The sequence below is a fragment of the Gekko japonicus genome, unplaced genomic scaffold (assembly GCF_001447785.1).
Source record: "Gekko japonicus isolate JY-2015 unplaced genomic scaffold, Gekko_japonicus_V1.1 scaffold343, whole genome shotgun sequence".
NCBI classification, from domain to species: Eukaryota; Metazoa; Chordata; class Lepidosauria; order Squamata; family Gekkonidae; genus Gekko; species Gekko japonicus.
This window is the reverse complement of record NW_015171513.1, coordinates 757,775-781,881: the sequence shown is the minus strand read 5'-3', so window position 1 is coordinate 781,881 and position 24,107 is coordinate 757,775. Positions and strand designations below refer to the sequence as shown.

Sequence of the window (24,107 nt, the reverse complement as noted above, 5' to 3'; positions counted from 1 at the left end):
GTTACAGAAACCACAACTAAATAAAATACAGATGATATATACAGTACAAATTTACAGATACACAATGAGAATTCCACTAAAACAAAAGTTAGTTAGTACCAAAATTCAATATATCAACAACAGGTTCAAGTAGCATCCTCTTTCTTTGCAATATTCGACCTTATCTTCATAGCAGTGATGGCAAAAAGTGAAATTCTATAAGTAACATGCACATCGGTATCAGAAAGCAAAAATATGATTGTCTCAGCATCTGTATACAAGGTTAAGCTGGATAAAATTCCCGCCCAAAACTTAGAGCTAGGGTCAGAATATAAAGGGCAGAGGAGAATATAATGAGGTAAGTCCTCTAATGTGTGAGATCTACAGATACAGACTCTTTGAGCCATTGGAATTTGAGAAAAATGACCAGACAATAATGTTGAGGGCATAGATTGAAATCACAATAAAGATTATGGTTAGAGATGTTCACAAGATAGGGAGTTCGAAAGTGGTCGAGTTTTATAAATTTGAACCACGGTACTGTTTTTGAGTTTAAAATTACCGACAGATCAAACAATGCATCAGAGTTAAAAATCGAGTCCCTAAATTGGGGGTGGACAGCAGGAGACCCTATGAGATCACCAGGGATAGAATACCTTAAGAGAACACCATTAAGGAAAGCTGACCGCTGCAAATCGTTGGCCATCAAAATATTAAAGGATTCTTGACTAAGTGATTTATGTCTAAAATTTTTATTCCTAAACCAATATTTTATAATGGTCAAATGTGCCCGAGCTGTAAGGGAGGGAATGCCAGATTCAGCTCTCATCATGGCAACCAGAGACCCCCTGGGGAGAGCTAGAATACATTTTAGGAATTGGTTCTGGATTACTTCAATACTAGATAGATTTTCCTCTTTCCATTTCCAAACTTCAACTCCATAAAAGAGATGAGGAACAACTTTGCTCAGAAATAATTTCAAAACTGGGTCAATAAGACATCCACCCTTTGAGTAAAAGGAACTCAAAACAGACCCTACCATTCTTAGTGTGAAGATTTTACAGTTGCCAGATGGGCATTCCAGTTTAAGGTCTCTCTGAATGTAACACCAAGATATTTAAAGGAACTACATTGACTGATTGGATTGCCATAGGTTCTCCAGGAGGACAATTTTGCCCTTTTCTTAAAAACCATTACTTTTATCTTTTTGAAGTTGATATTAAGAGCTTATTCCTTGCAACAAATCCCTAAATGGTGTAATAATCTTTGTAGATTTGGTCTGGGATATTAAAACCATGTCATCTGCATAGAGCAAAATAGAGATTTTTTTCTTTGGCCCAAAGAAGGGGAAACAAGACAAGGGCCAGATAGATTCTCAACTATTTTTTTAATATACAGATTGAATAGTAAGGGGACCTGCATACATCCCTGCTTCACTCCCTTACCAATAACTATTATGTCTGTTAATGAGCCAGAAGTTCCCACTGTAATTTGGGTGGAAGTGTCACTGTGTAGCTCCCGTAATAAAAAAGTAACCACTTGCCTATATTCAAGCCCATCAACTTTATCCACAGGTGGGACCTATCGATAGAATCAAATGCTGCAGCCATATAGACAAACGCTACATATAAAGCCTTCAGATTACCATGAACACCCAAATATGCCAATTATTAAAGTGTTTGGCAATGGTTGGTAGTCCCTAGGCCCTTTCTAAACCTGCTTGGACTGGCTGAGTAATTTGCTTCTCAGCTACCTAGTCTTTTAATTTAGAAAGCAAGTGGTTGCTATATAATTTAGCCGCAATATTGAGCAAACCTATGGGTCTATCATTTGGCAGAACTGATCTGTCCCCTCTTTTATGAATGGGGACAATAATGCTTAATCGCCCAGAGGGGATTAAACCTGTGACATTAATTTGTGTGAAGACTCTGGCCTACAATATGGAAAAACTTTATATAAATCTGAAGGAATCAAGTCTTCTCCAAGAGATTTACCTGATGCTAGTGCAGTGATAAGGCCTCTAATCTCAGCTTCCGAAATGGGGTCCCATTCAGGCAGATTTAAAAAGTCCAAAGGAGTATTTAATTGATATTTTACAAATCCATCAGTGATGGGAGAATGAAAACCAAAAACATCATTAAAATATGTAAACCATTCCCTACCTGATAAAAATGCATCATTCAAACAGAAAGAACAGTTTCTTTTGTTTGAAACTAGTTCCCAGAAATGAACTTAATTCTTTTCACTGACTGCTTGTTCTAATGCCTTCCAAAGAAGTTTTGCATAATCAGTTTTTTGTTTGATTAAATTTTTATACTTAGATCTAAAATTCAAAAGTTGTGACATCGATGCCCCCTCTTTACTACATCTGACTTGTCTCATAGTGTGGACAAGAACCTTTTTGAGCTCTTTGCAGTCATGATCATACCAGATGTTTTTAATGAATGATGCAGACTTGATAGGCCTATTATTCAGAAGAAGGGGATTAAGTTGAGTATTGAGGTCATCAAAGATCTCTATGGCATCAGTGCTATGTTGTAAGAGAGTTGATCTCAGTGAACTCATCTCAGGACTCTTAAAAGTTTGAGATACAACATTAAATAAATTTTTGGACCATCTGTGTCTCTTAAAACTGGTTGTAAAACCTTATGTATGATATGGAGCTGGTTTCAAGAAGGCATTTAAATTGATCTTAAATATCAAACACTGTGGACAGCGGTCACTCATAACAGAGTCAACAACTTCAAACTTGACCACAGAATTCCCCAGAGTGGGAGAAATAGCAACATAGTCTATTGTGCTGGCCCTGCAGGTGGACAGATATGTAAAAGTCCCACCAGATGTGTCAAAACTAGTATCATGAAGAATATGTAAGTTAGTCAAAGAAAGCAGTTCCAGGAATTTTAAACCAAACTTATTTACCACCATATCCGTTGCTGAACGATCCAAGAAGTGGGCGTGCATTGCAATCTGTGCATTCAGACCAGCTCTCCTGAACCTATTATTGCATTACAATCCCCACATAGAATAATGTGGATGATCAAATGATGGAAGATCAACAATTAAAGTGTTGCAATTAAGGCATTCCAGAGGCATCCCCCCAGCCTGCAAATCTGAACCTCTGAACACATTTACACATAAAATAGTACCAAACTGAGAACTTTTAATTAGTAGAGTCTGAAAATTATTGGGACAACTATTCACTATTACCCGAACTTCAACTTTTAAATTGACTAAGGTTACCAAACCTCCATATCCATGTCCCTTCAAATGGAATTTAATCGCTGGTATGGGAGATCAGGGTTCTGAATCCAGGTTTCCTGCAAACAAAGTACTGTCTAGCCATGTTAAAAAGTCAGAGTCATGAAACTTGTTATTCCAACCCCACAAATTCCAAGATAAAAGTTTTAGTTGTCATTCAGCATTCAATATCTTGTTTAAGTCACCCTCTAAACCCAATAATACTCAACTGTTCTTGTGTGATGAAACTTCTTCCAAGTCAATTCAATTGCTTTTTTTTAATGGGTTCTTGAAATTTTTTAGGCATTTCAAGTTAAAGTTTCTTTTGCTGGGGACTAGACGGGATGTCAGCTGGATTCCTTGGATCTGTTGACTTCAAAATAACTCCTGTCAATGAAATTGAGTCTGTGACCTTTTCCACAGTACAGCGTTACCTCATTTTAGCTGTGAGTTATGAAGCTTCGAATTTGCTTCACTTGCATAGTGCACTTACACTAGGGCTTTTTCCTCATTGTTTTTTCAGTGTCTGACCCGCTGAGTTCGGCAATCAATTAAAATGGCGGCAAAGTTGCCTCCCGTCATGCAGCATTTCTGTGATAGGATCTATTTCCCCTCCCCACTGCCATTTGGGGTCATCAGTGATAGGTGCTGACCCCACCTACCGCACCTCCTCTGTCTCATTTAGAAGTTACATTTTTTTGCTGCAATTTTCCCATCATTTACTAAGGTTGTGCCTCTGTGTGTATGTTTGTGTGTACACACATGCATGCTTCAAGGAATCCAAACCGACCATTCAGTTGTCATGAGCTGGGATAGAAAGCATTTGAACAGATTTTTGGATGGCAGACTTTCCATATGACCTGGAATATGTTTGAAAAAAATCCTACTGCAAATGTTACAGTAGCGATCTAAAATTGGGGAGGGCTCTGACTGATGTCAGCCACATTTTCAAATGTGATGTTTTGGAGGAATGCAGGCTGCTGAGCAGGCTATAATGGCCAAAAATTGCATTCCTCCCTCAGCGCACTCTTGCATTTATTTTAAAAACATTTAAAGAAAATAACTGAGCAGGCTATAATGGCCAAAATTGCATTCAAACACAATTTTTTTTTAAAAAAAAATCAGAATCCCAGCTGAGAATTGATCATACAACCTTTTGGTTACTAGATAGGCACTTTAAGCTAACATGCCACAGCACTCGCTGCTATAGTAAACAACAGAAAGGCCCTTAGAATCGGAAACAATAAGCCAATTAACTGGAAACTGTTCTACAGTAACGTGACCTTGGTGGATGGAACATGCAAATATGGAGGGGAGAGGAGGGCAGACCTAGGGCTGAAAAACACTGGATGAGCAAAGATTTCCTCATTTGGTTGGCACAGGTTCAATGCTGAAATTGGAAAAACTTCCTGGAAAGAGGCGATTGTGGCAAGAGGGGGGCAATCTGAGCTTTGGCATCTGGGAGGGCAAAATCATCTGCGGAAACCAGGGAAAGCAGTGGATGAATAGAAGTGCAGGTGCAGGAAAATGTGGCACTCTGGAATCAGTCACTTATGCAACTTTCAATTATATGAGGCTCAGCATGGGGAGTTGGAACCTGATAAAACAAGTCACCTCTAGATCTTGAGTCTTAAATGTTCGAGTCTTAAATATTCTAAACTAGAAGTAATATGTTTGCTCTGCAGGCATAAATTTCAAGGTAACAGTGATCCAAAGACAGGATGATTTGTGCAGGTAAAGAAGGGCTCTGGGCCAGGTCCTGATGTGTGACATTCATCAATTCTTCCTTGGGACAGTTGGCAATGTCCATGTCAGGGCTAGATTTTTGCAGTTTAGGTTGTAAAAAGGAAACAACTAAGTTGTCAAAAATCCAGGCCAGAAAAAATCCCCTTGGTGTACAATACATCTTTCTGGGACAACAATTTTCTGGGAATCCTGGCAGTGCCAAATGTAACCAAAACTCTTTGCACCTGGTTCGAGAGATTAAGAGGCTCCACTTGAATCAAGTCAATTGAGGACAGTCTCTCACCAAAAAGGACTTTTAAATGATGAGTAGCTCTCTGTACAGAGTTCCATGATGGTATATGACTATTATATTTACAGATGGTTAAACAAAATTTACAGGGCTGCAACTTTAGCTGGAACTGGTCCTTTTCCACAAATTCAAAACTCCTCTCCTATCTGACCTTCACGATGGAGAAGCTGGTTGGGCACAGATTTCTGAGGGGACTCTGTCAGAATCTGGGTTGGTACAAGAACATTTTAAAACCATCCCAAAAAGTCAATTGATTTTAATTTCAATTGACTTTATTCTTACCAATATATACTCCACAGTTTTAGCAGTCAGTTGGGCGAAGTTGGTTTGAGTGTTGTCAATAATGTTGAAATTGACACCATTTATATCTTTATTTCCTTCCTGAGAGAAACTTGGCACTTTCAACCACTTATCTTCAGTATTGGTATCAGGAATGTATTTAGACAGCGGGGGGAAATGGTTTGAAGCTGGATAACAAACGCTTGAGAGGAGGCATCCTAACCAAAGAAATAATCTGTTCTTGTATGCTTATGCACCAGTCACAAAGATATCTCCTCAGCTTCATGAGGAGATGCTAAACAAAAATAATATCTCTTAAAATAAAGCATCTTTTTCTAAAACAGGTCTTTTAAATTGCAGCATGGGCCCAGTGTATCGATCTGTCTCCCCAGCTCTCCATACCATCAAGCAAATCAACCAAGGTAAGAGTGAGAGAATGGCTGAGTAAGAAATATTATCACAAACCATTCAGAGGTTAAAGTCCATCTAGTTATCAAGATATCAAAAAAAAACCCTTATCAACTTTTTTTTTGCAATTTAGCACCAATTCCAGCTGCCAAATAAAGTAAAAAAGAAAACAGAGTTCCTGTAATCACTCCCCAGCTGTGCCTCGTCAGACTGCTTCAATTATACAAAAGTAGGCTGTTTGATAGTAGAGTAATAAAATATTTCCTTCTTCCCTTTTTGACTTGATATGGACACTTGGCCAAGCTTATCATGTATGCTATTAAAAGTTAAAACAAGTTATCATCTACAGAAGCCCTATTTTGAATGACTTGCTGTTTCAAGCGCTGATAAGGGTAGAAATCACTGTGAAAAGCAGTCACTTAGCAGGGAGTTTACCGGAAACCAGGCAACAGGAAAAACATTCCATCTTGGGCTTGGTATGATAAATGAAAGTTTACAAGTAAAACAGTCTTGGCTCAAGGCAAGTAAACTTTAAAAAAAACAATAAAACCTTAAAATCCAGAGGCACCCTCAGGACCATGTCTGCATCAGCCACTGCCCAAACCAGAAGATCGGGAAAATAATAGTAAAAGTCATACAAACTACTTATCTTTTCTCATGGCTTGTATTTCAAGACATACTGTAAAAATATTAGATTGCAGGCCTTGATGTATTTTCTCTGAATCAAGGAACAGACAAAAATTTAAAAGCCAGGCTGATTGTTTACACCACCAGGTCCCCTCTCACTTAGTACAATTGCCAGGTGCATGCCTGGAATCCCCAGAAGACTTTTAGAGGTGTGGAATGGAGGAAAGAATATTGACATCACTTTCAGCTGGAACACTCTAGGATTTTTCCCAATCTCTGTGGTAAAAACGTAGAGTTCAGGAAGATTCCTCAAGCATCACCAATGTCACTTACAGGTTCCAGCTAGAAGCAACATCAACAAGTTACATGAGAGGGAGGACAGGAACAGTTGCATCAGTGCTTAGTTCTTGTGGCTCTTTCTCACACGCCTAAGGAAATGCTGATCACTACATTGGGGTCAGGAAGCAATTTTTCTCCAGGCCAGTTTGGCTGGAGATCCTGGAGGGTTTTTGTCATCTTCTGGACATGGAATAGTTGTCAATGTGTGTGTGTGTGGGAGAGACATTTGTGAATTTCCTGCATTGTGCAGTGGGTTGGACTAGATGACCCCGGAGGTCCCTTCCAACTCTATGATTCTATGTGTTTTCCCCCACACACCCCATTACTCAATTGGGCACCGATGGCCACAAGAGAGCAGTAGCAGGAGTTTGCCCACCAATAGCAGGCAAACAGCGGCTCTACCACATAGTCATAATAAAAATACAATGTTGTCAAACATTGTCCCCTCCGCTAAGTCCTGTTGTATATGCAATGCCCCTTCTGAACAATTTCACAATAAAAGGAAGTGAATGCTGGGATCTCAAAATTAGGGTCTTTTGGAAGCTACCACCTATTCTACAGCTACTATTTAGTTTGAATATTCTTTGGTTTCTAAACCTATTTAGCTTTATGCACCAGACATTCATCTTGAAATATTGGATAAATCATGGATCTCTACAGTTTTTGGAGTTGTGACCATTATTTTTTGCTATATTCACAAAGCTCAAACAACCACATTGCTGATGGTGTTGAATGTGTATTGTCTACTTGTCTGTCATAATCAGATCAGCTCACAGAGGGTTTAATTGCCTTGAACCCATAGGGGATTGTTATCGTACCTATATGTCTGCTTTCATACTGATTGGAGACCAAAAGCAGCAAAACATCAATGCTAAAAAGATTCCATAGCATTTTGCAATAGCACTCTTGCTAAATAACTGCTTAGAACTCAGAAAAACTTCAATAGATATAATAGTTTTATTGCCATACTTCAAAAATATTAAAGCAATTGGTTCCACAGCCTTATATGGACTTCACTGCTGAGTAGGCACAGTACTTAATATCCCAATATGATTAGATTGCTGACTGGCTTGGTAAATTAAAGCCCCCTCTTGGTATTTATAGATGTTCCCCTTTTGTATTCTTTTTCTGGGCAAAAGAGTGCTGAAGAAACTTGCCAGGAAGGAATGCTTCACCTAGCAGTTTATTCCACAATAATTCTTACTCATGGTCTGTTCTTGCTTTCATGACAACTATAACACTCTCTGCTATCCAGCTTCAACACTTAATTAGTCTTTGTGTATGTTGTTTTGCTTCTTAGACTGTTACCCTAGTACTCCTATAGTAGAAAGTGGCAGCTATGGTAATTCTTATTGTGTAAAAAATAATACGTAACTTTAACTTTAACAAACAACTAAACATCCACATATAAAGAGTTTCCTTAGTCAATGTTTATGGTAACAACATCAATCTATAACAACTATGTTTTTCAAAAGAAGATTTACTAATGGGATTATCATTCTAGTTGCCCTTTTCTGCACTTTTTTCAATGCTGTAATATCCTTTTTGAAGTGTGGTGACCAGAACTGTACATAGTATTCCAAATGAGGTCGCACCATCGATTTATACAGGGGTATTATGATACTGGCTGATTTGTTTTCAATTCCCTTCCTAATAATCCCAATAATCCCGAGCATAGCGTTGGCCTTTTTTATTGCAGTCACACTGTCCTGACATTTTCAGTGAGTTATCTACTACGACTCTTGGTCAGTCTCCACCAGTTCAGACCCCATCAACATGTATTTATAGTTAGGATTTTTGGCCCCAATGTGCATCACTTTGCACTTGGCCACACTGAACTCCATTTGCCATTTTTTATTTTTTATTATTATTATTTAATTATTATTTAATTATTAATTATTTATTATTATGTAGTAAAATATTGTTACACTTTAAAATAGCAGCAGCGATGACATAATATATGTGACAACAAGAGGAAAAGGGGCACAGCAACCATATCATTTACAATACTATCATTTACATATCATTTACAATACTATTATAATATATAAACAATTTTGATAAACTGACAACCATTAACTTCTGTGAAAAAACAGCCTATTAAGCAAAATCCTTTTGTAGCCTCAACAAAATAGGAGGAGCTTTCCATTTGCCATGTTGACGCCCACTCACCCAACCTCAACAGATCCCTTTGGAGTGCCTCACAATCCTCCCTGCTTTTCACCACCCTGAACAATTTCGTGTCATCCACAAATTTAGCCACTTCACTGCTTACTTCCCACTCCAAATAATTAATAAACAAATTAAAAAGCATTGGACCAAGTATTGATCCCTGCGGTACCCCACTGCTTACCACTCTCCACTGATAAAATTGCATTTATATTCACTCTCTGTTTCCTAGTAATTAGCCAGTTTTTGATCCACAAAAGGACTTGTCTTTTTATCCCATGACTATTGAGCTTACTTAAGAGCTTTTGATGAGGAACTTTATCAAAAGCTGTCTGGAAGTCAAGGTAAACAATATCTATTGGGTCCCCCTTTTCCACATGTTTGTTCACTCCCTCAAAGAACTCTAAAAGTTTAGTGAGACAAGATCTACCCATGCTGAGTCTGCCTCAATAGGTTTTGTTCATCAATGTACCTATTAAATCTTTCCTTAATAGCAGTTTCCACCAACTTACCCGGTATCGATGTCAGACTGACTGGCCTGTAATTTCCTGGATCTCCTCTGGAACCCTTTTTAAAGATGAGAGTGATATTAGCTACCTTCCAGTCCTCGGGAATGGAGGTAGATTTTAATGAAAGATTACATAGGTTTATCAGGAGATCCACAAGTTTACATCTGAGTTCATTCAGAACTCGTGGATATATTCCATCTGGGCCTGGTGATTTATCAGTTTTTAAGTTGTCGGTCAGTCGTAGGACCTCCTCCCTCGTCACCTCAATCTGACTCAGGTCTTTCAACACCCCTCCCGAAATCAGTGGTTCTGGAGTGGGCAAGCACTTCTCATCCTCCTCACATGTCCCCTCATTTCTAAAAAGTTATCCCTTTTAAAGTTAAAAGTGGTTGTGTTGGTCTTTCTGGGCAACTCCCTATTTATACAAATGTTGAAGTCAATAACATTATAGTCACTGTTCCCAGGCGGTGCAATCACTTTCACATCTCTCACCAGGTCTTGGGTGTTACTTAGGACCAAATCAAGGATCGTCTCTCCCTTGGTAGGTTTTGTGACCATCTGCTCCACACCACAGTCATTGAGAGTGTCTAGAAACTCAATCTTTTTACCAACTTGAACACATATTGACCCAATCAATGTGTGGGTAGTTAAAATCACCTATTACGACACAGTTATTTCGTCTAGCTGCTATCTTTAATTCATTCATCATTTTATCATCCTCCTCTATCTTTTGATCTGGTGGACAATAACAAACTCCCAGTGTTAAGCTTCCTTTTTGGCCCACTATTTTGACCCATAATATTTCCAGAAGCTAATCCAATTATCTTGCCCTCTCAGTCTTACTGGACTGTATACCCTCTCTGACATACAGAGCCATCCCACTTCCAACCCTTCCCCCCATCCTTCTGATATAATTTATAACCAGGAATCACTGTATCCCACTAATTTTCCTCATCCCACCAAGTTTCTGAAATACCCACAATGTCTATTTCCCCTCCAACACCAAGCATTCCAACTCCTCGATTTTACCTCAAATATTTCTAGCATTTGTATATAAACATCTATAGTTTCCCATGCATGTTAAGCACACAACCTTCCTCCTGCTGCCGCGAGACCTTGCCAGGCAGTCCATATCGTTAGCCAGTCTCAGTGGACAATTCTAATCCATTTCCTTGTAGAAAATTAACAGCTACCCCCTCATATCTTTGAGCCATCCTGAACCAGAGACTTTTCATCTCCTGTTGGCTTTCCCCCAATATTCTGTTTAAAAACTGTTCTGCTACCTTTTTGATTTTAAGTGCCAGCAGCCTGGCTCCTTCTCGGGACAAGTGGAGACTGTCTCTTTTGTACAGCTCCCTCTTGTTCCTCCCTACACAATTGTCTTATCCACACATTGAGACTCCTGATTTGTGCTTGTCTCACCAGCCCTGCGTGTGGAACAAGTAGCACTTCTGAGAAGGCTACCTTGGAGGTCCTGGTCTTGAGTTTCCTGCATAGCAGCCTAAATTTTTCCTCCAGGACCTCACGTCTGCATTTCCCTCCATCGTTGGTGCCAACATGTACCACAACCACTGAATCCTCCCCAGCACTGTCTACCAGCCTATCTAGAACACGTGTAATGTCTGCTACCTTCACACCAGGCAGGCAAATCACCATACTTTTTGTTTTGGGGTGATCTGTGTTTGTCTTTACTGCCCACTACCCTCCATTAGAAGCCTCTCCCCAGCCTGCTTCTCCTTGAGGGTGATCTCTTTTTGTCACCCTACCTGCTTTCCTCCTCCACCCACCCTACTTTGGGGGACGTTGCAGACCAGTGTAACTGGAGTGACCACTGTACTGTCTACTAGCTCTCCATTAGAAAGCTCCCCCACCCCTTCTCCTTGGGGGTGATCTGTCTTTGTCAGCCTGATGGCTTTCCTCCTCCACCCACCCTGCCTTGGATGAACTGTTTTAAACCAGTGCGACTGGTGTGACCACTGTACTGTCTGTCCACCGTCCAGCTCTCCTTTAGAACCCCCCCCCAACTGACCTGCTTCTTCATGAGGGTGGCTCCTGTACAGGGCGGGATAGTTGGCCCTGCCCTTCAGTCATGTTGTCCACAGAGCGGGGGTTGGCCCAGGGAGATGCAGCCACCTGCAACTGTTCGGTTGCACATAATCACATCCATCTGCAGTGCAGGCAGGTTGACTCTGCCCTGCACTCACTTTGTCTGCGGTGAAAGGGTGGGCTTGGAGAATAAGCCTCCTACCGTGTGGGTGAATCCTAGACCTGGGCAGTGCACTGTAGTTGCCTCACCTGTGGAGGAAGGGTGGGCCTGGGCAGTCAGCCATCTGCTGGGCTAGGCAGGGCAGGAGGGTGTTTATCTTGTGTTCATTGGTTGTTGGAAAGAGGATGGGCCTAGCCAGGGACATGTCTATGCACAACTGTGCCAGCAACAGTTCTCTCTGGCATGCCTCCTGGGGTGAGGAGGTGTTCATCCTGGAGAGGTCCGCTACTATTTTGATACCTCCCCTCTACTAGGTCACATAGGAAACAGTGTGGGGAAGGGGTTGCAGGGAACATACCTGCACAAGTCCTTATGGGTTCTCTGCTTGTGGTTCTATAGTACTTACTAGGGTTGCCAAGTCTACTCACCCCTCGGAGCGGGGGACCCTTGCCAGGCTCCAGGAACTCTCAGTGGATGCGCGCGCCGGCAGCACATCACAGGAAGTGATGTGCTACGTGCTCACGTTTGGGGCGTGGGCCAGATTGTCGAGGGGGGGAACATATGGTTTTTCCCCCGACGATCTGGGCCATGCCCCCAACGTGAGCGATTTGGCGACGCAGCTTCGGGGGCGGAGTTCCCCCCGGGGCCCGATTCCGCCACGGCAGAAATCGGGCCTCCAAAGCGGGGGATTCCCCGCCTCCACCCCCACTTGGCAGTCCTAGTACTTACACATATTCATCCCAATGATCTCTCGCATGAATGGGTTTATGTACCCATAATTTAATGACTCGCTAATGAAGTGAAAGTGAAAGCCTGACTTGAACAACAGAATCTGATAGAAATGTACATAAAAGTCTAAGAGGCTGTCAGCCTTGTTAGCAACCAAAAGATTCTGTAAAAGGCTAGACTGTCCTTTAAAAAGTAGTAATTTAAGTCCTATGAGAAGACCGAGAAATACAAATCATAACAAAAGAAAAGCAACTTCAAATCAGGACAGGGGGGAAAACGCTTCTGACATAATGCATAATCATTCACTGCACAAAAATGTAGTGATGGCATTTGGCTTACATTTTTTAAAATGCCATTTAGACAGGTTCATGGAAGATGGGTGTTATTAGTCCATAACTAAATCAAATTTCTATGAACACCAGCAGTATACTTTTGATATCAGATGCTAGAAACAAATGATAAGGGAAGATTGTAGCCTTTGTGTCTTCCTTGTAGGCTTCTCAAACGTGTATAGCTGCAACTACTGGAAAAAGGATTCTGCACTAGATAGTTGGATCTTGTAAGGTTAAGCTGAGGTTCTTAATGTCCCCCCCCCACATCATGGCTCCTAAAAAAGACCAGAAGCATGCAGATACAATATATGTTCTATTAACAGAAATGAATATTTAGCCAGTGAACATTCTTTGTACTTGTTTTAAAAACAAATTGGTGGCATGTACTTCCTTCATCAGGTATTTGTTAACTTGGTATTCATTGACAAACCCAACACTTTATCTTTAAGCTATAGTAAGATTCAGGATGTGGTTGATATGTAGATTAACCATGTGATTTGAGCCTTATGAGCTTCAATTGATGTTTTCATAATTTATTTATTTAGAAAATATACATGCTGTCTCTCCAGCAACTGGCTTGAGACAGCTTGCAATGTTTTGCATCTTAAAGCCATGGGCTAAGATGGCGCCAATGGAACTTGGCCACTGGGGCAAACATAATGGGGGGAAAACCCTGTCTAAATATGAACCACCAGTCTCCCAATGAAAACCATGAAAGGCAGTACTGATAGACAAAATATTTAAGAAACATTAAAAAATTTAATCCATAAAGATCTAACATCCAAAATACACAAAAATATTTTATTTTTTATTTTATTTTATTGATTTTTATCCCACCCATCTGACCTAGGCTGGCTCATTATTGTGGCTATCTTTTTAACATATGGAAATTAATTGCCAAGGGTTTGCATGTTCTAGCATGATTAAGAAACATAAATTAGAATATAGTTATGATGGATTAATTTTCAGATGGTTTCATTAAGGACCAACGGATCAAGTGAATAGGGTGGGTCTGGAGTGTAGGTAAAAGGCAGCTAAACTTGTCCCAGAAACTCGGGCTATGATGGCTGTGACCTTATTTGTTGTATACTGAAACTTCCCACCATATGGATGTCATTTTTTCTTCTATGGGAAAAAGTAAAGATCTACACTTGGTGTTACAGTTACAGTGAAGGCCAACCTCAGCAACAACACTGAATGTTCCAGACTCAAATGATTCTTTAGGGAAAGCAGTATCTTTGACCACCAAACACACTGGAATGGAGTGTGGTCCCTGAGATCTTCAGAGAACAGGAGGTCCTTGGAATATGATTGTCATTTTTATAGCAATCTGTATAAAACCTAATTCCTGGCTTCCTGCCCTAAATTTCTGTGGTGTTAAGATAAACAGTTCTGCTATTATTTCAGTCTTTGATTTGCACTATAACCTGATCAGCTGGTTTGTGCATTACTGAGAATTAGTTCCTAATGGATACTCTGTAGAGAAAACAAGAAACTCAACAAGAAAGGATGATGTATTTGAGAACGTTTTTAATAAATAATGTGACAAAAATTACTTTTATGATTATTGAATCCTCGGTATGCAAAATTATGGCTAAAATATGAGGTTTTTTACATGAACATAATGAAAAACATTAATCACATGGATTGTTCCCTCAGTACTGCACACCCTTTCTATTGTAACCATTTCTTTAAAATTACCTAAATGAAAATGTTTAGCCCTCAGTAAATACCAAAACACTCCTTTCCTCCCCCCCTCCCCACTGAGGCTAGGCCTGATAATTGTCCATAAACAAACACACAATTTTCCATTAGCACCGATGACAAAGAAATTTTATAATTAAAAAAGAGATCATAAAAAATCTACAGACAGAGGACATTATTCTGTAATTTCACAGGAACTAATGGCTCTATTTCAGTTTTAGCAAAAATCCAATGTCTAGATAGGCCATAGGAAATTTGAGTGTTTATAGTCCAGGAAATGGGGAAGTGTTCTGTTTATGGCCCATTCTTAGGTTTGCTACCTTTACCATCTGTCAGCATTCAAATACTCCCAATAAAAACATAGAGCAATAACAAAAATATGAAAAAAACAAACAAAAGCTTAACATTTTACAATAAGACAAAAACGGTTAATAGTTACAATGTTTTACAAATAAAGTTTAGTGATTGTGCTTTTAAAACCAAAAAACAAAAAAGATAAACAGTGCATTACAAAAAAACAACCCCCCAACCCCCGAGATCAAACATAACTTCTTTAAGTGGCACTTCTTTAAGGTGAATTGACACTATAAAGCAGAGGTCTGAGATTTGGGCCAGTCATTATGAAGATATCCTTTCTCCATGATGCTTAATAATGTCCATTGCTCTGTAATTCTGTGTTTCTAGAAGCACTGGTTGAGATCAACGATTGTTCAAGTAACTGATAAACGTAACTCAATTTATAACTGCCAAGTTCTCGTTGGCATGCCTTCTTCCTAAACCTAAAGGACTTTTCCAGTATTGAATGTACCTTCATGATTAAAGGGATAATGTATATACAAATTAAAGTTCTATGAGGATTTGAAAAATGAATATGTATGAATTAACGTAACCTAAATAACAAGAAACTTTAAATTTTGCTGCAAAGGGCTGACTGCTGGAAGAAAATGCAATGCAGTGAAACAAATGCAGCCTATAACAACAATGTAAGGTTAGAAAACCCTTTGCATAGACATCATTCTTTGCAACTTGCTATTGCCTAATCAATGGTAATCTATAAAAAGGATTATGAACTGGTTTGTTGGTATGCATGTGTTATGCTGCACTGCCTGAGAGCAAACTAGAGCTCCTCCTTCTGATCAAATCTGGAAGTAGCAACTAGCTTAGCACCACAAAAAGCAGTTTAATTATTCTCTTGGTCAGAGAAAATGTGGTATATTAGCCTAAGGGAATAAACAGGCAGTGTTCATTATGATGAGTTTTTTTTAAAAAAGGAAACATTAAAATCAAGATTAGCATTCTGATGGCATGAAAAAATACAAGGAATTGTACACTTTGATTGCACTGAATATTATTTCTGGCATCAAATATCAGACTTGAGGCATCTTAAGTGATATCTTTTTGATCAGATTTCAAAAAAATGTGTAACAGTACATCTCTTCTTCAGCTTTCAGTTTCCTGTAAAAAAAATCAAAACCATTGCTGGGTATTATCTTGCTTGAGGAACTGGGATTTCAAAACATTTCCGTACGCCAATTTTGAAAACAAACACAAGGAAATCACTTTATGTCATACAATAGAAGGCTATTGCTTAAGCAATGGTTTAAAAAGTGGATAAAATATGACCACTATAAAAGAAGTGATTGTACGCAAGAAATATTTCATATAATTAGGGAAAACAACAATAACATCTTTCCAGCATAATCATGGCTACAGTTTAAGGCTAGGAAATTTACAGGCATGCGATTTCTTCTTTTTATTCTCATGACATGATAAGATGTTTAATATAACTTTGTTTCACATTTCTCTTTTCATGTGTTAACATCAAATCAATTAATCAGCAACAAAGGACTGTAAAAATCCTTGGCAAACATCCTCAAATATATACCCGTTTCTCCCTCCCCCCCCCAATGATCTTGGCCAACACTTAGATCAGTGTTGGAATTAAACAAATAAAACACCCTCTTGGGGGTAAGCAGAGTATTAACTGTGTATTAAATAAGTAAGTACAACTGGAGCTATCCCTATCCTCTGAGGCCATCGGTCCGAAGCCACTGTACACTAACCAACCTAAATATATTACCTTTAAGGGACAAGCATGTGCATTTTCACAACAGATTTTTCATACTCCAATGATTTATTGTCAGACTATTACCTGTAATTCTTCTTCTTCTTCTTCTTCTTCTTCTTCATCCTCTCCTCTCTCATATGTTCTAAATACCTGCATTTCTGCAACATTCCTTCGACACAGATTTGCTTGTTCTACTCTTTGTCTACCTCCTGATCCTCTTGATGACATAGAGCTTGAGGAACTGGGATCTCTAGTGTTGTTTGATGTTGGAAATGTGGGTCTACAATATGGCAGAATATCCTCTGTGGAGAGAATTTTACATTTGTTAGTATGGCCATAGACAGATGGATGCTCCAAATGTCTGAAATGGTAACAGTCTGGAATTTATGAAAGTTGGAGTTTACACAAGTATAAGCTACAATTGCTTAGGAGAACATGCTTCATTTTCAGCAGTACATCCATGGCTTTCTTGTTCATGCTTTGCATGTATGTCTTCGTTCAACTTCAGAACTACTTTGTCAACACTGGTGGAAGAACTGTCATCAGAATAGCACTGAGGTTAGGGAATGTATAACTTTTCATCAGAAATGGAAGCTTTATTTATTTTATTTTTTTAAATTTATTTTGGGATTTATATCCCGCCCTACCCAACGGCTCAGGGCAGCTAACAAGCGGCAATGCCGAATTTAAAATTTAAAACAGTAAAACAATATTACATACATAATAAAATCAGTGCTCTAATAATCTACATAAAATCACCAAGATGCGCAACATTCCACATTGGTGGCCAACTTTTTTAATGGCATGAGCACCAGGAATGATATTCTCCCCATCTCTGCTGGGCGACATCTCCCCCCCCCCCCCAGTAATGGGGTAGATGGATGATGGAATCTCAGTGGTGGAACAGTGGCGGCGGCGGCTCCTACTCAAAGGCCTGGCAGAAGAGCTCCGTCTTGCAGGCCTGCGGAACTGTACAAGGTCCCGCAGGGCCCGAATCTCCCCCGGGAGCTCGTTCCACCAGGTAGGAGCCGCCACCGAAAACACCCTGGCCTTAGTTTAGGCAAACTTCATACTTCGGGGGCCTGGGACTTCCAGGAGATGGAGATTCCCCGATCGCAGTGCTCTTGAGGGAACATACGAGAAGAGGCAGTCTCTTAGGTAAGCCGGACCCTGGCTATTCAGGGCTTTAAAGGTGAGCACCAGCACTTTGAAGTGAATCCAGTATGCTATTGGCAGCCAGTGCAGGGCTTGCAGCACCGGCCGGATGTGGTCTTGCCTGGAGAGGCCCATCAGCAGCCTAGCTGCAGCATTCTGCACTAGCTGCAGTTTCCGGATTTGCGCCAGAGGCAGCCCCAAGTAGAGAACAGAGGGTTTGGGTTGGTGCTGCTGTGGCCTCTTGACCTGATGGCAGCGTTCAATACAGTCGATTATGATCTCCTGACCCACCACCTTGCCGATGCAGGGATATGGGGGACTGCCTTACAATGGTTTTCCTCCTTTCTCTATGGTCAAGAACAGAGGGTGGGGCTTAGGGAGAGGATCTCTCCATGGTACCCGCTGGAATACAGTGTGCCACAGGGGTTGATCAGGTCAAGAGGCCACAGCAGCACCAACCCACCTTCATCCAGGTGTCTCCGAAGGTCATCTGTGAGGGCAACCAGTGCTGTCTCTACCCCATTGTTCTGTTCATGTGCGTATGCTGAAGGGAGGATGAAGAATCCCAGAAAAATTTGCACATATATGTGTAGGTTGCACCCAACAGCCATGGCTATGAACCACCAAGTTCATAATATATGTTAAGGATTTATTCACAAAAAACTTGTACTGGGTAGATAACGTAAACTTAAAGGTTTTAGATATTTACCAGGCTCAACACTGACACGATACACAGAATTGGAAGGCTTTTAATACCCACAAACTATAAAGTTTGCTCCAAAAAGTTAAGACGTATGTCAGCAATGGTTGTTTTTTATGTAGTAAAGATCCTGTATTGACATGGGATTGGGCATTAGAAAAGAAACAGTATTTTTTCTAATCATGAAGTTTCCAGTTCTGTAATTCTTTGTCCTAAATCAATACATAGAGTTTCCCCACTAATATTTTAACACTATTTTTAAAGGTGATAAATTACTTAAACACGAACAGTATTTCCAGTTTCAGTGTCACCAGCAAGTTTTGCCACCTGCTCTAAGCTATTAATACAGACATTGAAAAGCAACAACTGCAGCACCAATCCTGAAGTGTCCTGTTAATGACTTCTCTTTTTGCGTTTGAGCCTATTTAACCAATTTACTACCCAATTTCTATTCTTCTGTTTCATGCCCAGGGTGGCTGGTATTAAGTCCTGGCTTGTCTCTTTGATAACAGCTTTTACACAGGTCTATATAGATTCCTTCATACACATTTCTCTATCAGGTCTCACAGGTTGCCATAAACTGAGATTATGTTAGTCTGGTATGATCCATTTGTGGCTTTTGTAACATAGAGTGCACTGATATTTATAGCCAGAAGCCAGGCTGTTCTTTTGTTTATATATTCTTCACATTTTTAAAGGGGACTGAGTGGCCTTTACTGTGCCTTTTGCTTTTAGGAATGTGAAGAAAAATGAATCAAGTTTTAAAAACTTTTGAATGGAAATAAAAATACCATGATGCAAAGAATAAAAGCTCACATAGCTCTTTGTAAATGCTTTTCTTTGGGCTTCTTGTGTTACAGTAACCAGTGAAATACAGTCATGCAATGCAGTATGGGATGTACAGAAGACATTAAATTTCTAAAGGGAATTTGGTTTTATTTGCTTATGGCTTACTTCCCTATATTTCCTACTTGACACTTCAGGGCTCTATATTTGCTTTGTGGTATGGTATAATTAAATTCTAAGAGGCAAGATTCCATGTCCATCACAAGCAGAGGCAGTCCCACTAAGCTTCTATGTCAGCAGGGAATTTGGGTTGGTTATACCGCAAAAACTTTATTCATAACTACAGGCAAATCTTTAATTAACATATGCCCAGCATTTCAAGTCACCTTGAAGAAGATGTGTTTTTGCTGGTGTGCCATCTCGCCTTGCTGCTTTGTTCCCTCGCAGTTTGCTGTCATTTTGCTGTTCCTGTGTTTCCCGGCGCTCCGCTGAACTTGTCCGCATATCAGAATGCTGGCGACCATCAGAACCTTCTTTCCCTTTATAGCTTGTTCCTTTTCTTTCCACTGCCCTTTCTGTTCTAGGTTCTATAGAAGACAACTTTGGCAACATGACAGGCCGAACCTCCATTTGAGATTTGGACTGGGCAGTGGGAGATTTTATAGCAGGAGGTGGTACAGGAGGGGGTGGCAGGTCTACAGAAAGAAAAAAAGAATACACTCATTCAGCAAAATTACATTATCTTCATCATCATTATCATAATCTCCACATTTCCCTGCTGAGGTCCCTTCCCTCCTGAATCCTATCCTTGTCAAGTTCTACCCCCAAATATCCAGGAATTTTCCACCCTGGAGTTGGCAACCCTAAATTCTCAACATGGCCCTATTTGTGGATAATTAAATCTGGAGACTGGGACCACGAACAGACAAGACAGCTTTTCCTGTAAACCCGAGAAAGCTCCAGGTTGGCAGAAAAATCTGAAATGTTATACACACACACACGTGCATACATACATACATGTTTATGTGGGGTTAGCTGTTCCAAATCATAGAAGCAGCTGCTTTCAGAAACAAACACCCTCAATGCCCATTGCTAGGCAACCACAATAGTATTGCCAGCCTTCCAGCATTGGTTTCTGCCAGTAAAACACAGTGGAGTGGGGCACAGCCATTTTCAGGGCTGTTTTGGCCTTTGAGGGAGGACTCAACAACCTGGCAGCAGCTATTGGGTGACGTGATACCACACAACTTCGATGACTCATCCAGGCTCAGCTGTTCACTACTGTTCAACAGCAGCTACCCTATGAAAGCCAGTGTGGTGTAGTGGACAGAGTTTCAGACTAGGCTGCTGACCTCCATAGAAGGTCACTGAATGTTCCTGGGCCAATAACACATTCTCAGCCTAATCTTCCTCACAGGGTTGTTGTGAGGATAAAATGCAGGAGTGGAGAATGCTGCAAGCTGTTTTGGGTCCCCACTGCGGTGAAACATGGGTTATTAATGAAATAAATACATAATAAATATAGCTGAAGATGGGAAAAGATAAAAGGTAGGTGGGTGGGTGGGAAAGAGAAAAGGAGTCAAGGAAAGGTGAGAACATGGGGGTTTGCAAGGAATAGGGACATTTTAGGGAAAAAGGAAATAGTGTGGGATGGGGGATACAGGGGAAAGGGAAGTGCCATCCACAAATCCTTGAGGTTTCCCCACCATGCAGCTTGACCCAGAAACCTAGCCATAGTTTTCTTGGGTAGTGGCTGCCAGTGAGAAGGCAGAAAAACTGAAGATGGGGAGGGGGGTGTTAAATGTAGTTTGACTGGTGGGCTAAAAAGCAGAGAAGGAAGCATGAAAAAGGAGACTTGCTGATAGCGACTTTCAGGAAAGGAAATAGGAAGCAGCGGAGGGGAGGAAAATGAGATGCCCCTAGGAATTTTTTGCTGCTCTCCTGCTTGTTCTCACAGAGTTGGGTTTTTTTAACAATTTACTCTGGTGTGCATTCCTTCCTGTTCTCCTTTTCCATCACATCTGATTTGTAAGGAGTTGATGTAATATAGCGGCTGGGACACTGGGCTAAGATTCAAGAGATTGCCCCCCCCCCAAAAAATGTTGACTCTGCCACAAACTCATCCAGTGCTTTTAGGAAAGCTATTCTTTCTCAGCCAAGGCCTTTAGTGCAGGGTTTTTGTAAGGATTACAGCTAGGTAATATACATGAAGCACTTTGAAAGTACAAAAAATGAATAATTGCAAAGTATTGCTTTAGGACTTTTTTCTCTGGTCCATCAGCCTCCCCGTAACATATTTTTTTGCTTATATTCATATTTGCCAGTCAGTTTTTGTATTCCTAATATTTATATTTTTTGATGATGATATGTATATAAACAGGTTGCTTACCTGTAACTGGTGATCTTCGAGTGGTCATCTGTGCATTCACACCCATGGGAGCTAGTGTGCACGCGCTGGGTCGACCGGTGCTGTAGCAAGGTCTTTTAACGGATTTTCGCGCCCAGACCTCGGGCATGCGCAGGAACCCCACCGCGCATGCCCAGAGGGGTGGGCGCGGACATCCCGCCAGTTCCTTCAAACCGCCGCAAATCAACCCCTATTGAAAATGTAGAAGCTGGCAGCAGTGGGGAAGGAGGGCGGGTGGTGTGAATGCACAGATGACCACTCGAAGATCACAAGGTACAGGTAAGCAACCTGTTTATCTTCGACGTGGTCTCTGTGCTTCACACCCATGGGAGATTACCGAGCACTGGCCTACATGGAGGAGGGTGCTGACAGGTCCTTACTGTATCGCCGAAGACAGAATGTGACGTCCCATGTTAGTATTGGTGTTCTTATGGACGTCTAGGGCATAGTGCCTGATGAAGGTGTTAGGCGTGGCCCATGTAGCGGCTTTGCAATGTCTGTCAGGAGAATTCCCTAGAGGAAGGCAGTGGAAGTCGCAACAGCTCTGGTAGAATGAGCCCTGATAGGGCCAGGCAATGGCTGTTTGGCAATTAGATAGCAGAGATGGATGAGCCCCGCAATCCACTTTGACAGGCGCTGAGCCGTGATGCGAGTCCCCAGCCTTGCTGGTGTGTAAGAGATGAACAGTTGGGAGTCTCGTCTCGTTGGGCACTTCACATCCAAAGTGTGTAAGACTTCACATCCAAAGTGTGTAAGAGTCTGTCATCTGTGGATGTTGGAGTTAGGAAGAAATCCGGGAGGAAGACCTCCGCCTGCAGGTGGAACTCTGACACCACCTTCGTTAGGAAGGAAATGTCCGGTACGAGGTGGACTCCGTCTGGGAAAAACGACAGGTAAGGCGTATCGTGTCAGAAAGCCAATATTTCTCCCACTCGCCTAGCCGAGGTGACAGCAATTAAAAAGGCCATTTTCCATGCTAGACGTTTGAGGTCGCATGTTGCAAGTGGCTCAAAGGGCTTCCTCGTGAGCTGGCGGAGAACTAGAGGAAGGTCCCAGGGAACGACTGGAGTTCTGACAGGAGGGTAGAGATGCAATAAACCTTTTAAAAAAGGTTTTGAAAGCAGATGGGAAAACAGTGTGCATCTGTCAAGTTGAACATTGTAGGCTGAAAGGGCGGCCAAATAAACTCATAACGATGAATGGGAAAGTTCCGAGTCAGCTAGGAAGAGGAGGAATTGGAAAACTCTTTCGAGACCCACTGAGGTGGCTCGAGGGGTGTCATCACCTAAGGAAGAACAGAACCTTCGCCATTTATAATTGTAGGACCTCCGCGTAGTAGGTTTCCTGGAATTCAACAGAACGTTCACTACGTGGGTGGAGAAACCGGTGACGTTATCCTCCATGGTGTCAATTTCAATTGTGGTATGTCGTTATGTAGGAGAGGGGAGTCGGACAGGAGGAGGAGGTCCTGAGCCGGAGGGAATTGATGGTATATTCCTGTTGATAATTCGAGGACTGTTGAAAACCATGGTTGCCTCGGTCACCATGGGATTATTAAGATGCAGTCCGTGCCGTCTCTGAGTATTTTGCAAACCACTCTCAGGAGCAGAGGTAAGGGAGGAAAGAGGTACAGAAGTGCCATGGACCAAGGGTAGATCGTCTCCCAGAGATTGTGGATCCCTGCCTCCCCAGCTGCAGAACAGAGGACACCTTTTGTTGGCATTGGTGGCAAAGACATCGACTTGGGGAGCTCCCCACCTGTGGAAGAGTGGGAGGGGGTATGTTGGGTTCATCCCTCACTCGTGAAGGCTGAGTCCTTCTCGATTTAGATGGTCTGCCTGAACGTTCATGTGTCTGGGGATGTATGTGGCTACAAGGAAAGTAGGGAAACAGTGCCTCCTTGCTTGTTGACATAAGAGAGAGCTGTGGTGTTGTCCGTGAGGACCGTGAGACATTTTCCCTTGATTAAAGGTAAGAAGCTGGTGACAACATGTTGTATTGCCAGCAGTTCTAGGAAGTTTATGTGTCGCTTCCTATTCTGTGCGTCTCATTTGTCCCCGACGCACAGACCCATCATGTGTGCATCCCATCCTGACAGGGAAGCATCCATGGTCAGGGTGATTTGGGGTGACGGAGGGTGGAAGGGTGCTCCCTGGAAGATATTGGAAGGGACAGTCCACCAAAGTAACGAGTCTCGTATGTTGGGAGGGGGGATACGACGTTTGTGTGAGCGTTGTTCACTGGGTTGTAATTCCAGGTGAACCACAGTTGTAAACGATGCATTTTCAGTTTGGCAAAGACGAGAACTGATGTAGTTGCAGCCATAAGGCCAAGTAGCCTTTGGATTTGGAAGGCAGTGACAGAAGAGTGGGTACAGACGACGATGGCTAAGGAAATGATGTCTTCCACTCTGTCTTGAGGCAGGTAAGCCATGC

At 41.3% G+C, this 24,107-nt stretch overlaps 1 protein-coding gene across 1 annotated transcript in view; it reads right to left on the bottom strand.

The window, feature by feature from the left end:
• Positions 1–16,660: 16,660 nt before the first annotated feature.
• ROBO1 (roundabout guidance receptor 1) overlaps positions 16,661–24,107 on the bottom strand; it is a 433,180-nt gene continuing 425,733 nt past the window's right edge. Inside the window, exons 28-29 of the mRNA XM_015419360.1 lie at positions 19,652–19,960; positions 16,661–16,926 (exon numbers count right to left, since the gene is read on the bottom strand). Coding sequence (XP_015274846.1) covers positions 16,697–16,926; positions 19,652–19,960 — 539 coding nt within the window. The 3' untranslated portion in view covers positions 16,661–16,696. The remainder of the gene's footprint in view (positions 16,927–19,651; positions 19,961–24,107) is intronic.